Source organism: Chiloscyllium punctatum, chromosome 42 (genome assembly GCF_047496795.1).
Source record: "Chiloscyllium punctatum isolate Juve2018m chromosome 42, sChiPun1.3, whole genome shotgun sequence".
Lineage (NCBI taxonomy): Eukaryota > Metazoa > Chordata > Chondrichthyes > Orectolobiformes > Hemiscylliidae > Chiloscyllium > Chiloscyllium punctatum.
Window position 1 is genome coordinate 31480765 of NC_092780.1, and position 16906 is coordinate 31497670.

Below are 16906 nucleotides of genomic sequence, written 5' to 3' on the forward strand. Positions count from 1 at the left end.
GATTCTAATTCTTAATACAACAGGAACTCTGTGCAGGAAGGTTCTGTTGCTGGTCATGGTGTTACAGCCTGAAGTTTGCTCCTACCTTTCATTTAAAGCTTGATGAACCTTTTCTTTTATTAATGCCTGACAGCATAACAGGAGAATTATTTGAAGACCTTTCTGGCGCAATTGTTTCTGTCTTTGGAGACAGGCGGCTGCCCGGGACAAGGTTGGGGTCTTTCCTGAGTCAGTGTCGCGCGGTTGCCATGCAGTCGCGCTTCTTCGTCTGAGCGAGGTTTAGAGAGAGAGAGAGAGAGCGGGATTAAACCCGGAGTCAAAACTGGGAGAGAGCGGGATTAAACCCGGAGTCAAAACTGGGAGAGAGCGGGATTAAACCCGGAGTCAAAACTGGGAGAGAGCGGGATTAAACCCGGAGTCGAATGTAAGTCTAGCGAGTATCAGAGCTCGAGTTTTGAAGATTGAGCAGGTTCTCCCCCCCGCCCCCCATCATCGAGGCTGCTACCTTTTGGGCCTCCTTCCTCCGAAGTGCTGTCTGATTAAGCAGTTCTGTACATACCATTATTATTATTACAGATACAGAATGTAGATACTTTCTAATTAACTTACTCAGAGATGTTAATACACATCTCTCTCTCTCTCTAGAGCAGCTGGGATTTGAACCCAAGCCATCCAGGCTCAGACATAGGATCACTACAATTGTGTGACAGGAATCCCCCACTAACCTGTATAAACATTGTCCAGTGTTCATGCAGAGAGAAGAGTCTTGTGTTTCTCTGTGAAATCCTTGCTTTATTTATAAAGGCCTGCATTATAAAAGCCAAGGGAGTCATGCAAAATCTCTCCGATTGGGCCATAGTGAGAATATTTTGTCTGCTCAGTTCATAGTACTGTGCTCTAGAAGACATTGGAAAGGATACAGAACTGACTAGTGTAGATTTTTTTAAAAAATCTATGTGCTGGGGAAGTTGTAGCATTTGTGGGGAGAGTAACCATGTAATTTTATTTGGTTCACAAAGAAAATTCATTTTGGACTTAATGTTAACTTTGCTTCTTTCTGCATAGATATTGGTAGATCTGCTGATTTTCTCCAGCACTTTGTTTTTTATTTCAGACCTTCAAAATCTTGAATATTTTGCTTTTACAACAATGAAGAATTGAAATTAATTAGACACGAGAAACAAGGGTTACTCTTCTTAGAGCTCAGAAATTTAAGAGGAGATTTGATGAGAGCATAATTAATTAATTTGGTAAGAATAAAGAATAAGAAACGCTGTGTTATGGTTGTGTTCGCCAAGCTGGGAATTTGTGTTGCAGACGTTTCGTCCGCCACTACAAATGCCGAAGGAAAGATCACAGAAGTGCTTCACAGGAGGCTCCCAAGCACTGAGGATGTCACCTTGACACGCGGACGAAACCTCTGCAACGCAAATTCCCAGCTCGGCGAACACAACCACAACAACGAGCACCCGAGCTACAAATCTTCTCTCAAACTTTGAATAAGAAGCTCTTTTCAGAGGAAGAGGATGAGTAACCAAGGACATGGATATAATAATAGTGATTTGAGGAAACACATTTTAAAAGCAAGTTTTTGTGATCAGGAATGTAAGGGTACTAAAAGCATATTCATCAGGGCTATGGGGCAAAGTAAGATGATGAAAACTCTTTGGATAACTCTACCAAAGAACCAGCATAGGCTTGATGGGCCAAATTCTCACTGAAATACAGAATATTTTCATGTTAATTTTGCACCAATTTGATGCATACTGCTTGAAACTCATCTTGTCTCAGAGTTTAAAAAGTCAAATTGTCAGTTCTAGAAATCTGAAGCAAAGTTTCAAATCGTATATTGTTTTTGTATATTAATAGCTACCACTGTCCAAATTTTTCGTTGTCTGCTCTGATACCTCAGTTTGTATGACTGTCTAATTTTGTTTGATATCGCTCCTGTAAAGTGTCTTTGGACATTTTTTTATTTCATTAGAATTATTTCATTAAAACCTCGTTGTTCTCTAAAATTTAGATAATGCATCCTGTTTTAGAAGCTGCATGTTCTGTTACTTTGTTTCCCTCAATTTTGGTTTCCTATTTTAGGATCTGATAAAATTATCTAGACCTGAAGCATTCCAAGTTTTTTGCCTTTCAAATTTGTGTATTTATTAGTATTCACATGTCAAGAAAAAGACTGACTGGTTACCTTTGAACTACACTTTAGTAGTGACAGGAGAGCTCTAATTGCATCCATCAGTTTCTTTGGGAAAGTGAGGACTGCAGATGCTGGAGATCAGGAGAAAGTGAGGACTGCAGACGCTGGAGATCAGAGCTGAAAATGTGTTGCTGGAAAAGCGTAGCAGGTCAAGGAGAAAGTGAGGACTGCAAATGCTGGAGATCATCTTCTGCCTAGGAACCCTCCAACCACAAGGGATGAACTCGGATTTCTCCAGTTTCCTCATTTCCCCTCCCCCCACCTTGTCTCAGTCCCAACCCTCGAACTTAGCATCACTTTCCTCACCTGCAATCTTCTTCCTGACCTCTCCACCCCCACCCCCACCCCCACCCCCACCCCGGCCTATCACCCTCACCTTAACCTCCTTCCACCTATCGCATTTCCAACACCCCTCCCCCAAGTCCCTCCTCCCTACCTTTTATCTTAGCCTGCTTGGCATACTCTCCTCATTACTGAAGAAGGGCTTATGCCCAAAATATCGATTCTCCTGCTCCTTGGTTGCTGCCTGACCTGCTGCACTTTTCCAGCAACACATTTTCAGCTCCGTCAGTTTCTTGTTTATATTCTGAAAAACTAAATATTTCCCTCTTATTTACTAATCTGTTACCCTTGCTATATAGCATTGATTTTATTAATATACATTTTATGTGGGGTTTGTTGAATACTAGGAAAAATTAAGGTAGAAGAACCTCCTCCACAGTTTCTGAATAAGATATAAACCAGGACCTTGAATTATCCTTATGGTATTAGGATAAAGGGCTTAATGGATACCTCTGAATTGTTTCCTCCCTAGTAGTTTAGTAGAAGAATTAATCCACTTATTAAAAATGCATTAATGCCATCTCATGCATAGAGTTATTTCAGAAGAACTTGTTATGTATTAACATACTATAATTCTGCAATGTATTTTGATCCCCATGCTGATACAGGCACAATGGTCAAAATTATGGCCTTGTAATTTACATGTGCTCTATCATTCAAAATGTAATTCAGCTGATCAAAATAGTAAAAGTGTTTTAATGCATGTCTAGAAATGCATCCATAAATTTAACTTATCTTTCTATTTCAGACTTCTATCATGGATACGGACTTGTATGATGAATTTGGTAACTATATTGGACCAGAATTGGACTCTGATGAGGAAGATGGGATAGCTAGGGATGATGATGTGGATGAGGTGAGGTTATGTTCATTGATAGACTTTAAGCCCAAATAGCTTCACAACTTTATTTGAAATTTATCTTGACAATGCAAAAATAAAATAAAAAACAAAGTTATTAAAATCATAACATATATGCTTTTAATTCATGTTTTGCCAGTTGAAAGAAATTGCTATTGAATTTACATCATGCAATTTATTATTTTTTAAGCTATAAAACATTTATCTGATGCCTGTTGGAATACTTTAAAACTACCAACCTTACTCCAAAACTGTCTGATTCCCTGGTCCCTGGCCTTTTTAAAAAATAAGCACAGTTCGCACAGCTTCAATCCTTTTCCATGTACACTGTAGTCAAATATACCGTTAATTTCTGGAGGTGAGGAAATCAACTGCAAATTGATTTGCTGTTTTAAAACATGGAAGGTTCTTCAATACTGTTTTAATGGACGAAAGATGTTAAGTAACAAGTGCTTAAACTACTGGATTTCACTTTGCAGAGTGTTAGAATTTTCATAATATTGCACTTCATCTGCTTGGTTATTGGATGTTTTAAAATTACCGCTTTTGATTGAAAGGAATTGGAGTTTCAGTTTTCTTGTGTTCTTTTCATGTTTTGGTCCAGCTGCATCATTGACCTGAACTTTGTAGTCAAACCTTAGAGTGCTTTCTACAAAGGCTGAGTGACATCTGCAGAGTATTTATTTTTCTCAACAACAGTTTAAATCTCTTGTTGAGTCAGGGAGATGTCTTGGCATGCAGCAGTGGTGACGCCAACAACCAATCATGTTAAAGTATACATACACACAAAAAGGAAGTTAAAACCACTTAAATCCTTGCATTTTACATTTTCAGTGCAATAAATGAGTTTGACTTGATTATGAGAGAAACCATGAGATAAACTTCTAAAAGATGTTTTGTTTTAAAAATATAGAATTTTGTTTTTGATTGAATAAATTTGGTATTCTACAAATACAAAATCAGTTATCATAAAGTGAGAATATTTAGTAGTGATTATGCAGTTGAACCTTGCTAACAAGTGAGACAGTCAAAACTTTTCATCATGCACTCATTAAGACTGGGTCCTGATAAGTGCAAGAGAAAAAACTTCAAGTATGTGTCTCTTTTTGTACAAAAATTAAAGCATTGCAGTTATTTAGTTACAAAGTGAGTGCACCAAAACGTAAGTGTACCTCATTTAGCGTTTTCAACAATGGAAGTTCTTATCAATTTGATTGATTTCAGTTGGATTGCTCAACAGCACAATTTCAGGAGAAGAAATCTTTGCTAGATTTCCAAACTGTTTGATGTATGTGTTTACTTGTGCAGTTATTGCTCATTTGGGTGGAGTAATGACGTCAATATCTTAACTGCTTTAACAGCATTACCATCGCAAAATCTGGATTAATAATTTTAATATGCTGTAACCACAATAAAGTTAAGCCTTGTGGTAGGCTAGTTTATTTGGTTAAATGGCTGGTATGTGGTTGAGAATAATACCAACCACATAGCTTCATTTCCCAATCTGGCTGAGATACATTTGGCTCTTGTCCCTGAGAGTGGCAGGCAATGGCAGATTACCAGTGACGAAAAACTGAAGAAAATGGCTCAGAGGAAAGCATCAGTACACCATAAGCCAAGGCTCTGGTTTCCAGCCAAAGCATGTATGACTAAGTGAAAATTAATCAAGTCTTTTAGGGATTAATATCCTTTGATGCTATTGTTCTTTGAAGTACCAAGTACACTACTTGTGCAAAACAATTTTTAGATTGCATTTCCTCTACTCCTGCTGTTATGATCACATCAGAGACCGATAACTTTGAAAAATATATGTGAGCTTCCAATCGATGACTAACAGGACCACATGACAAGGTTTCAAATTTTAAGACTTTTATATCAAAATCTGAAAGCTACATTGAATAAACACTGTTTCTGTTTCAACTTATACTGTAAACTACAGAAAAGATTCTGTATTTAATATTTACAATGACTGGAAATTCCCTGTTAAGCTTGTACTTTACTCTATCCCCTAAGTGGACACTTCTCTAGGAAACAGTCCAAATCTATTCTTAAATTCTCAATCCCTCTTTCTAACCAAGTCTAATTGAATCTTCCAGATATGTTTAAACTCTCCTAAACTTCATGTCTTCAAATCAGAGCACAAGCTCCCATCCACATCCTGCAAGAGGCTTTCTGACTCTATTTTACTCTCAAACTTGTGCTCGCTCAGGAAAAAAAGCCCACCTATGTCCATAGCAACTTGAGTCACATTTCTCATAGTCACATGAGTCTTGTAGTTAAATAGAAATGTTGATTAGTTACTCTCTCGATCTCCAATATATCAGGAAATTAAGCAGCTTTAAAGTGCAAGTTTACAAAAGCAGCCATTCCTAACACATTCCTGAAGCTTGGAAATTAATTGTCTGTCCGTTGTCAGCAAGCTTGTTCAGATTGTCATTAGGTTGTGAAAAGCTTGCACTTTCTTGACTGAAACACAGCACAGATCTCTCTTTCAATCCACCCTTATTCTTTAGCAATGAAGCCACCAACTTCGTTGTTGGCACAATTCAGGTTACATGGTCCTTTCAGTCATTCCTCTTACCTTAAACATAAGGAGGCATTCCTTACAAATGCACAAGCATTTTTAATATATTTTTGCATCCATGTTTGCAATCATAAAGTGGAGTGGAGATTTTCAAAGTTGTTGCATTATTGTACCAAGAACTCTTTTAAAAGTGCTTTTAATTTGACTAATTAGGAGGACGATGATGAAGAAGAAGCTGGAGATCAGGATGATGATAATGTTGGAATGGAAGTGGTGTTGCATGAAGATAAGAAGTATTATCCCACAGCAGAAGAGGTGTATGGACCTGAGGTAGAGACAATTGTCCAAGAAGAGGATACTCAACCTCTCACAGGTAAAGTGATACAAGTGAATTAATGTGAAATGCACGGGCTTTGGGTTACTCTTCTCCAAACCCCTTGCTTTACTCTTAAGGACTACATAATTGTTTACAACTGGTTCTCAGCTCTCTACTTCCAGACTTTTCAGCACACTATACAAAACAAGTCTTTGCCTGGTTAACTGATTTTATTTGATAGATTTAACTTAATGGGAAACTGCTTTCCCAAGAAAAATCAATATAATCTGGGCTTTGTCTGGAAATGCCAAGCCTTAAAAATGCAATATAATTTAGGTTGCTTAAGTTAATCATGATCATAAAGTTGTTTACTGCTTTTAATGCAAGGTGATGGTGATGGGTTAGGGTCACATTTTGGTTACTTTTTGAATAGCTAGTAACATAATTTCAGTCGGAAATATTTGATTACCCTTAACCCTAAATGTCACTTTTTTAAAAAAATATGCTAAGTAAAATTGAATATAACTTAAAGCCTAAATATAGATAGATAAAGTTGGTGACCTTTGGTTATCTCACCTGAACTGGAATTTAATATTCACTATAATTTCACAAGGTGAATTAACCAATCTTTAACAGTTTTGTTGCAATGTAAATATGCACAGACTTTATTTAAGTACACAGTTATGTGCAGCACGCTTCTTAGCATCTGATGTGAAATATTTGAATAAGCTCTTTTATACTGTTCATTTCAGTTTTGCAGGTGACGAAGCTGTAATCAACAGATAAAGTAAATGTTGCATGTATAGAAAGTTCCCTTAGTCATGTACATGTTTTAGTAGTAATAAGTTAATCCACTAAGTATAATTCACATGGAAATTGTAAGGTAGTTAATTAGAACTATCAAAGTGTTTTGGGGTAATTTTGCATCTTAAGAGCTACTGGTGTGGAGGGGTATCATCTGTGAAAGAACAAGCTTGCATTTATAAAGCACCTTTCACAATCCCAAGAAGTCATTTAGCACTTTTTAAAGTTAAGTCACTATTTTAGTGTAGTGGCCTGAAACTGGTTTGTGTGTTAGAGTTTTGGCTGGAGAAAAACAGTAGTAATAATCCACAAAGGAAATCTGTGATTGATATAAACTGAAATAGATATAGAATCATCTTTGATCATGCCCCTTTAACTCTCACAAAACGAATAAGTTTAACAGATTTCAAAATAAATAAATAATTGGTTTTCCTGATGAAATATGTTTTGAATGCAATCACCCAATTCTAATTTTCAACTTTCAGAACCAATCATTAAACCTGTCAAGAAAAAGAAGTTTACGTTGATGGAGCAGGAGTTACCAGAAACAGTATATGATATGGAGTAAGTAAACAGTTTTGTCATTCCCTAGATGGTGACTTAAAAGCAAATAAAGCACGTCATCATTGATTGTTCTCATCTTTAGGTATGATGCTACTACATGTAGAATACTTATCTCTTGTGCCCTAAAAGAATGTCCTAAATGTTACCCAGAACAACTTGCTACATGGCTATGAAGATTTCCATTTTCTGCACCAACCACTGTGTACTCTTCAACCAATATTGCCTTTTTCTTTCTATCTTGATTTCAGGATGATAAAATGTTATGTGCAAATGACCACTAGAACTTGGTGTCTATTCATAGACATATACAGTGCAGTAATCTTCTGCTTATAGCTTCATTGAGGCTCAGAATTCAGAGTTAAAAGGTTCCCAGTTCCTTAAAAAGCTCTTTGAACATATACTATTTTGGGTATACCAACCAAATAGAATTCAATGCAAGCCACTTTTTCTTAAATAAGCATATGATGAGTGTTTTTTTTTAACAATCATTTGCATGTTTGATGATCCAAAAAAATAGAAATGTTTGTATGAATCATCGCATCTATTTTTTGAATTTCAGGTTTCTTGCAGATTTAATGGACAATTCTGAACTTATTCGAAACATTACTCTCTGTGGGCATTTGCATCATGGGAAGGTATGGAAAAGATATGTGAAGATATTGTGTCAGTTCTAGAAAATGATTTGGAATTTACTTTCATTGTGGGATAAAAATCAAAGCTACAAAGTAGACTGCCTTTGTGATTGTTGTCTTGTGAAAGTGCTGATATTGATAAAGTCAGATTGAATATTTGTTATTTTGACTGGTTGTAATGTAAAAGAAGTTGTAGAAGTCAATTTTAAGTGAAATGTTGTTCTGTAATCTACATTTTGCATTTTTTCTTTCAGACAAATTTTGTTGATTGCTTAATTGAACAGACTCACCCAGAGATTCGTAAAAAGGATGACAGAGATGTAAGCACCATAGTATCTATTTCCTTAATATTGTGTATTTATCTAGGGATGAGAAAGTGAGACAGGCCGCCTACTTGCGGAACGTTTCAGAGAACACCTCTGGGACACCCGGACCAACCAACCCAGCCACCCCGTGGCTCAACACTCCAACTCCCCTCCCACTCCACCAAGGACGTGCAGGTCCTTGGACTCCTCCATCGCCAGACCATAGCAACACGACGGCTGGAGGAAAAGCGCCTCAACTTCCGCCTAGGAACCCTCCAACCACAAGGGATGAACTCGGATTTCTCCGGTTTCCTCATTTCCCCTCCCCCCACCTTGTCTCAGTCAAATCCCTCGAACTCAGCACCGCCTTCCTAACCTGCAATCTTCTTCCTGACCTCTCCGTCCTCACCCCTACTCCAGCCTATCACCGTCACCTTGACCTCCTTCTACCTATCGCATTTCCAAACCCTTCCCCCAAGTCCCTCCTCCCTACCTTTTATCTTCGCCTGCTGGACACCCTTTCCTCATTCCTGAAGAAGGGCTCATGCCCGAAACATCGATTCTCCTGTTCCTTGGATGCTGCCTGACCTGCTGCGCTTTTCCAGCAACATATTTTCAGCTATTTATCTAGGGAACCTTATTGATAATTACATCAGTCCCAGTTGTATTTGTATTCACTTAACCAATAGCAATATTATTTAGTGCTTTTTAATTCTTTCAAGCTTTTCACTAAAAAGAAAGAAACAATAAGAAAAATCCATAAAGAAAAGATTCAACATTTGTTATATTGATCGATTGTTGGGATACTTGGTTGTTTTAATTCTGTTTGAAATCATAGTTTTTTTTACTAATCTTTAATTTTTTTTTAAAGTTCCAATTTAAAAGAAAATAGTAAATCTCCACTGCATAAATACTATGTTGAAAATTGATCTATTGAATATCTTAGTATATTAAGACTATTAAGTCTTAAGAATACCGTATGGCCAGATATTTGCTTGTTGCCAGGCATGTCAAAGTCAAACTGACAACTTCAATGGCATAGATAGAAATAATGCTGACCCACACAGCCTGCAGTGATAGTTGAATAAGCTGATTGGGTGGAGAAGAGAAAGTAATTTGAGGACAGAAAATCAAAGTAAAATAATGTAAGGTGCAGCCATTTATTTTTCCCTGGAGGAGACAATTCAAGCGTAGTCTGAATGCGACACCAGCAGCTTACCAGAACAGAAAGCCCATTGCAGAGTTGGGCGAAGAAGTACAAACGCGTAGGAACTCTGATATTTTGGTTTGGTATCATGAAATTATTTATAACTAGTTCCACTGGACTTTAATACGTTGAGGTCCAACATAATTTTTTTTTTGTTTCTGTAACCAAATGATTGCATTATCTGATTGAGTGTCAATAAAAAAAAAAGCATGAGGTAGGAGCATGAATAGATCTGAACTCAAGGTTGCTCCAGCTTTTAGTAAGATCATGATTTACCTTAAGTTGTATTTTCTTGTTTACAGCTTCGCTACACTGATATACTTTTCACGGAGCAGGAGGTACGTTGCATTTTATTTTAATTTATTGGAGTTCTTGAAAATACTCTTGGGTAATTTTTGTATTTTTTTTCTTCCAAGAGGGGAGTAGGTATAAAGAGTACACCAGTCACAATGGTACTTCCAGATTCTAAGGGCAAATCCTACCTCTTCAACATCATAGATACTCCAGGTGTGTACTTTGAATTCAATTCAAATGTTTAGTAGATTGTTACTCCCCATGTATAGATTATGCAGCGTACGCTTCTGAGCTGATGTAGATAAAGTGGTTTTCTTTCAGCTATTTTCTTGATTCTAAATATATAAATTGCCAACAACAATTTTGACTACATCATTGGCCTACAGGAAAATATACTTGCAACCAGCCACCTTAATCAACCATGGCTGACTAGGGAAGTCAGGGATAGCATGAAAGCATATGATGTGGCGAAGGGCAGTGGGAAAAGAGAGGATTGGGAAGCTTACAAAGACCACTAGAGGGCAACAAAAAAAGAAATAAGGGGGGAGAAGGTTAAATATGATGGGAAGCTAGCCAGTAGTGTAAAGGAGGACTGTGAGAGTTTATATATATATAAAGGGCAAAAGAGAGGCAAACGTGGACATTGGGCAGCTTTTTTTTAGATTAGATTCAATTCCCTACAGTGTGGAAACAGGCCCTGCGGCCCAACAAGTCCACACCAACCCTCCAAAGAGCAACCCACCCAGATCCATTCCCCTACATTTACCCCTAACTAACGCACCTAACACTACGGGCAATTTAGCATGGCCAATTCACCTGACCTGCACATCTTTGGATTGTGGGAGGAAACCGGAGCTCCCGGAGGAAACCCACGCAGACACGGGGAGAATGTGCAAACTCCACACAGTCAGTTGCTCGAGGCTGGAATTGAATTTGGGACCCTGGTGCTGTAAGGCAGCAGTGCTAACCACTGAGCCACCGTACCACCTATAAGAAGATTTCCGTTTGGGGAACATTTTCCTGACACCATTAAAAATCCGCGCCTTCACAGCCAAGAAAGCGGTTGGAGCTAGAACAACAACTACTATGTCCCTGGGTGGTTTCGAACTACCAACCTTTCGGTTAGCAGCCGAACGTGCTGACCGATTGCGCCACAGAGACGGGCTGGACAATGGCGCTGGAGAGATAATAGTGGGGAACAAGGAAATGGCTGAGAAACTGAATACTTACTTTGAGTCAGTCTTCCCAAAAATTCAAGAGAGTGAGGGGGCAGAGCTGAGGGGCCATCACTAAGGAGAAGGTGCTATAAAAACTGAATGACCTGAAGGTGTATAAATCATCTGGACGAGATGGACTACTCCCCAGAGTTCTAAGCTGAAGAGATAGTGGAGGTGTTATTGGTAATCTTTCAGGAATCGCTAGAATCAGTGAGGGGCCTAGAGGACTGGAAAATCGCTAACATGACATCCTTGTTTAAAAGGTGGTAAGGCAAAAGATGGAAAAATTACAGACCAATTAGCTTAACCTCAGCCATGGGTAAGATCCTGGAATCCATTGTGAAGGATGAGATTTCTGAATACTTGGAAGTGTATAGTAAAAAAGGGCAAAGTCAGCAAGGTTTCATCAAGGGGAGTTCATGCCTAACAAATCTGCTGGAATTCTTTGAGGAAGTAACGAGCAGGTTAGACCAAGGAGGACCAGTGGATGTTATCTACCTGGACTTCAGGTGCTGCACAGAAGGCTACTGAGTAAGATAAGGGCCTATGGTATGAAAGGCAAGGTGCTAGCACGGATAGAAGCTTGGCTGTCTGACAGAAAGCAGTGAGTGGTGGGCGGCACGGTGGCACAGTGGTTAGCACTGCTGCCTCACAGCGCCAGAGACCCGGGTTCAATTCCCGCCTCAGGCGACTAACTGTGTGGAGTTTGCACGTTCTCCCCGTGTCTGCGTGGGTTTCCTCCAGGTGCTCCGGTTTCCTCCCACAGTCCAAAAATGTGCAGGTCAGGTAAATTGGCCACGCTAAATTTCCCGTAGTGTTAGGTAGGGAGTAAATGTAGGGGTATGGGTGGGTTGCGCTTCGGCGGGGCGGTGTGGACTTGTTGGGCCGAAGGGCCTGTTTCCACACTGTAAGTAATCTTAAAAAAAAGCATCCTTCTCAGATACAGCTGGTGACAAGTGGTGTTCTGCAAGGCTCCGTGTTGGGACCACAACTTTTCACTTCATACAACTGACAATCTAGATGAAGGAACTGAGAGCATTCTGGCTAATTTTGCTGATGATACAAAGATAGGTAGAGCAGCCAGTAGCACCAAGGAGGCAGAGAGGCTGCAGAAGGATTTGGACAGGTTAGGAGAGTGGACAAAGAAGTGGCAGATGGAGCACAACGTGGGAAAGTGTGAGGTCATGCACTTTGGTAGGAAGAAGAGAGGCATGGACTATTTTCTAAATGGGGAGAAAATTCAGAAATCTGAAGTGCAGAGAGACTTGGGAGTTCTAGTCCAGGATTCTCTCAAGGTAAACTGGCAGGTTGAGTCAGTAATTAGGAAGGCAAATTCAGTGATGGCATTTATTTTGAGAAGATTTGAATATAAAAGCAGGAACGTACTTCTGAAGCTCTATAACACTCTGGTCAGGCCATATTTGGATTGTTGTGCGCAGTTTTGGGCTCCATATCTCAAAAGAATGTACTGGTCTGAGAGTGTGTTCTGAAGAGATTCACGAAAATGGTCCCAGGAATGAAAAGCTTAATATATGAGGAAAGTTTGAGGACTCTGCATTTATACTTGATGGAAACAAGAAGGATGAGGGAGGATCTAATTGGAACAAACCGGATACTGAATGGCCTGTACAGATTGGATGTTGGGAAGATGTTTCCATTGGTAGGAGAAACTGGAGCCTGAGGGCATAGCCTTAGTGTAAAGGGAAGACCTTTTTAGAACAGAGATAAGGAGAAACGTCTTCAGCCAGAGAGTGGTGAATCAATGGAATTCATTGCCACAGAAGACTATGGAGGCCAGGTCATTAAGTATATTTAAGATAGAGATAGATAGGTTCTTGAGTATCAAGGGCTACAGGGAGAAAGCCAGAGAATGGGACTGAGAAACCATCAACCATGATTGAATGGTGGAGCAGACTCTAGGGCTGAATGGCCTAATTTCTGCTCATAGAACATAGAACAGTACAGCAAAGTAGAGGCCCTTCGGCCTTCAATGTTGTGCTGACCTATCCTACTCAAAGATCAAACTAACCTATATACCCTTCAATGTACTATCTTCCATTTGCTTATCCAAGAGTCGCTTAAATGCCCCTAGTGTATCTGACTCTACTACCACCGCTGGCAGTGCATTCCATGCACCCACCATTCCCGATGTCTTATGGTCTTAATCAGATGGGTTCAAATGGTTAACATCTTCATTGAAAGTTTAAAAACTGAGAAGTTTCATGTAAATCCATCCAAGATTACCAATAAGTGCGATTTTAGTGCACTCATTCACGTTTTTCGTATCCGTAGATTAAACCAAGAACTCAGCTGGAATATATTTAGACACAGTTTATCGAGTGAGTCATATGCAATTTGTGCATTATTTGTCAGGCTTGTCATTGGACAACTACTTGAATGAAATCTTAGATTTTCACAAGTTTCTTTGTTATTTTTAAAAATTGTGTTAATAAATATAAATATAACTATATATTTTCAATGTGGTGCTGGAAAAACACAGCAGGCCAGGCAGCATCCGAGGAGCAGGAGAATCGACGTTTTGGGCATCCCACATTTTTCAACTCTGGTACTCCAGCATCTGCAGTCCTCACTTTCTCCTATATATTTTCGATGACAAGTTCACACCTTAGAGATGGAATTCTTCTCCAATGCTTTGTCCTCCCACCCCAACACACACAAACGAAGTTGTATCAAGACACTATTCAAAAGGGCCACAACACACTGCAGTACACCAGAACTGCAAAAAGAGGAAGAAGAACACCTATACAATGTATTCGACAAAAACAAATACCCCTGCAATTTCATCAACAGATGCCTAAGGGAAAGACAACGGAACGAGGACATGCTGCAACCCAAAGGACTAGCCACACTACCATACATCAGGAGCATTTCCGAACTGATAGCCAGACTACTGAGACCACTAGGACTCATAACAGCACACAAACCAACAGCCAGTCTCGGACAACAATTCACCAGAATGAAGGACCCAATACCCAGCATGAGCAAAACCAATGTAGTGTACAAAATCCCATGCAAGGACTGCACAAAACACAACATAGGACAAACAGGAAGACAGCTAACGTTCCGCATCCATGAACACCAACTAGCCACGAAACGACACGACCAGCTATCCTTAGTAGCCACACATGCAGATGACAAGCAACATGAATTCGACTGGGACAATACTACTATTATAGGGCAAGCCAAACAGAGAACAGCCAGGGAATTCCTAGAGGCATGGCACTCATCCACAGATTCTATCAACAAACACATCGACCTGGACCCGATATACCGGCCACTGCAACGGACAGCTGGAACTGACAACCGGAAGCGGCAGAGACAAGCCACTTTAAATGCCAGAGGAAACATCACAGAAGCGCTTCACAGGAGGCTCCCAAGCACTGAGGATGTCACCTAGACAGGGGACGAAACGTTTGCAACACAAATTCCCAGCTTGGCGAACAGAACCACAACAACGAGCACCTGAGCTACAAATCTTCTCCCAAACTTTGAAACATAAAATTTTTAGGGGGCTTATTAGAGTAGAAGTTGTTTCCGTTGTGGGTAAGTCTTGGACCAGAAGGCATAACCTCAGAATAAGGTGTTGCTGATATGAGGTAGAGGAGATGAGATGATGAGGAATTTCTTCTTTCAGAGGATATTGAAGGAAATTTGTTTTGACAGCATTCAAGGACAACTATTTATTGCAGAGAGCTATCAAGGCTGAGTCGATACTTAAGGCTAAGATATACAAATTTTTAATCAGGATTCAAAGCAGGAAAGTGGAGTTGAGAATGATCTCCATGAATGCCAGAGCAGACTCAGTAAGCTGAGTGGCCTCGCTGTGCTCCTACATCTTATGGTCCAAATGTTGTTTCTTTCCATTTAGGTCATGTAAACTTCTCTGATGAGGTTACAGCCGGTTTCAGGATCTCTGATGGCATGGTGCTTTTCATTGATGCAGCAGAGGGGGTAAGTGGGTTCAGTAGACCAAAATGAAAAGGATTTTTTTTTGGACAATTCTGAGAGTGAAGACGGTTTCAAGGTCCATTTATGTTTAATTTGGACATAAAGATTTGCTAAAAATAAGTTTCTTGCAGATTCTGCAGTCTTTAGTTGCCTTGAATTTTAAAACAAAAGTCCTAAGATTTGACAGTAAATTGATATTCTGTACATAGAAGTGAAAAATATATGACTATGTAAAGGCTTTTTTTAAAGGTTAGATGGATTTCTGATATTAAAAATGTACATTTTCACGTTGAAAAGAGATCTCTTCTGAGATTCAAGAAAATGTTCTATAGATTCAGTTCCTGCGGATTGGAGGGTGGCTAATGTTGTTCCACTTTTTAAGAAAGCAGGAAGAGAGAAAACAAGAGAATTATAGACCAGTTAGTCTGACCTCAGTGGTGGGGAAAAATGTTGGAGTCAATTATAAAGGACGAAATTACGACACATCTGGATAGCAGAAACAGGATAGGTCAGAGTCAGCTGGATTTATGAAGGGGAAATCATGCTTGACTAATCTTCTGGAATTTTTTGAGGATGTAACTCTGAAGATGGACAAGGGAGATCCAGTGTATGTAGTATACCTGGACTTTCAGAAAGCTTTTGATAAAGTCCCACATAGGAGGCTAGTGAGCAAAATTAGGGCACATGGTATTAGGGGCAAAATACTGACATGGATTGAAAATTGGTAGGCTGACAGGAAACAGAGTAGTGATAAACGCAGAATGGCAGATGGTGACCAGTGGGGTACTGCAGGGATCAGTGCTGGGACCGCAGCTTTTTACAATGTAAGCCAATGATATAGATGAAGGTATTAAAAGTAATATTAGCAAATTTGCTGATGACACAAAGCTGGGTGGCAGGGTGAAATGTGAGGAGGATGTTAGGAGAATACAGGGTGACCTGGACAGGCGAGGTGAGTGGACGGATGCATGGCAGATGCAGTTTAATGTGGATAAATGTGTGGTTATCCACTTTGGTGGTAAGAACAGGAAGGCAGATTACTACCTAAATGGAGTCAAGTCAGGTAAAGGGGCAGTACAACGAGATCTAGGTGTTCTTGTACATCAGTCAATGAAAGCAAGCATGCAGATACAGCAGGCAGTGAAGAAAGCTTATAGCATGCTGGCCTTCATAACAAGTGGAATTGCGTATACAAGCAAAGAGGTCCTTCTGCAGCTGTACAGGGCCCTGGTGAGACTGCACCTGGACTATTGTGCGCAGTTTTGGTCTCCAAATTTGAGGAAAGACATTCTGGCTATTGAGGGAGTGCAGCGTAAGTTCATGAGGTCAATTCCCGGAATGGCGGGACTATCTTATGCCGAAAGATTGGAGCAACTGGGCTTATATACGCTTGAGTTTAGAAAACTGAGATGGGATCTGATTGAGACGTATAAGATTATTAAAGGATTGAACACTCTGGAGGCAGGACGCATGTTTCCGCTGATGGGTGAGTCCCGAACCAGAGGACACAGTTTAAAAATAAGGGGTAGGCCACTTAGAACAGAGTTGAGGAGAAACTTCTTCACCAAAGAGTGGTGGGTGTATGGAATACTCTGCCCCAGAAGGCTTGTGGAGGCTAAGTCTCTGGATACTTTCAAGAAAGAGTTGGATAGAGCTCTTAAGGATAG

At 39.7% G+C, this 16906-nt stretch overlaps 1 protein-coding gene and 1 non-coding gene across 3 annotated transcripts in view; one reads left to right on the plus strand and one right to left on the minus strand.

Annotated features, from left to right (window-relative positions):
- Window positions 1–217: 217 nt before the first annotated feature.
- Window positions 218–16906, plus strand: part of eftud2 (elongation factor Tu GTP binding domain containing 2) — a 50520-nt gene continuing 33831 nt past the window's right edge. Inside the window, exons 1-10 of one of the 2 annotated variants that reach the window (XM_072561741.1) lie at window positions 218–290; window positions 361–424; window positions 3297–3404; window positions 6145–6304; window positions 7537–7615; window positions 8175–8250; window positions 8502–8567; window positions 10062–10097; window positions 10176–10266; window positions 15160–15242. In XM_072561741.1, coding sequence (XP_072417842.1) covers window positions 3306–3404; window positions 6145–6304; window positions 7537–7615; window positions 8175–8250; window positions 8502–8567; window positions 10062–10097; window positions 10176–10266; window positions 15160–15242 — 690 coding nt within the window. In that variant the 5' untranslated portion in view covers window positions 218–290; window positions 361–424; window positions 3297–3305. Of the gene's footprint in view, window positions 291–360; window positions 425–1564; window positions 1584–3296; window positions 3405–6144; window positions 6305–7536; window positions 7616–8174; window positions 8251–8501; window positions 8568–10061; window positions 10098–10175; window positions 10267–15159; window positions 15243–16906 lie in introns of those variants that run through there. The other variant, XM_072561740.1, reaches the window with a different exon arrangement.
- trnas-gcu (transfer RNA serine (anticodon GCU)) lies at window positions 11141–11214 on the minus strand. Its single transcript has one exon. It is a non-coding gene; the product is annotated as a tRNA-Ser (tRNA).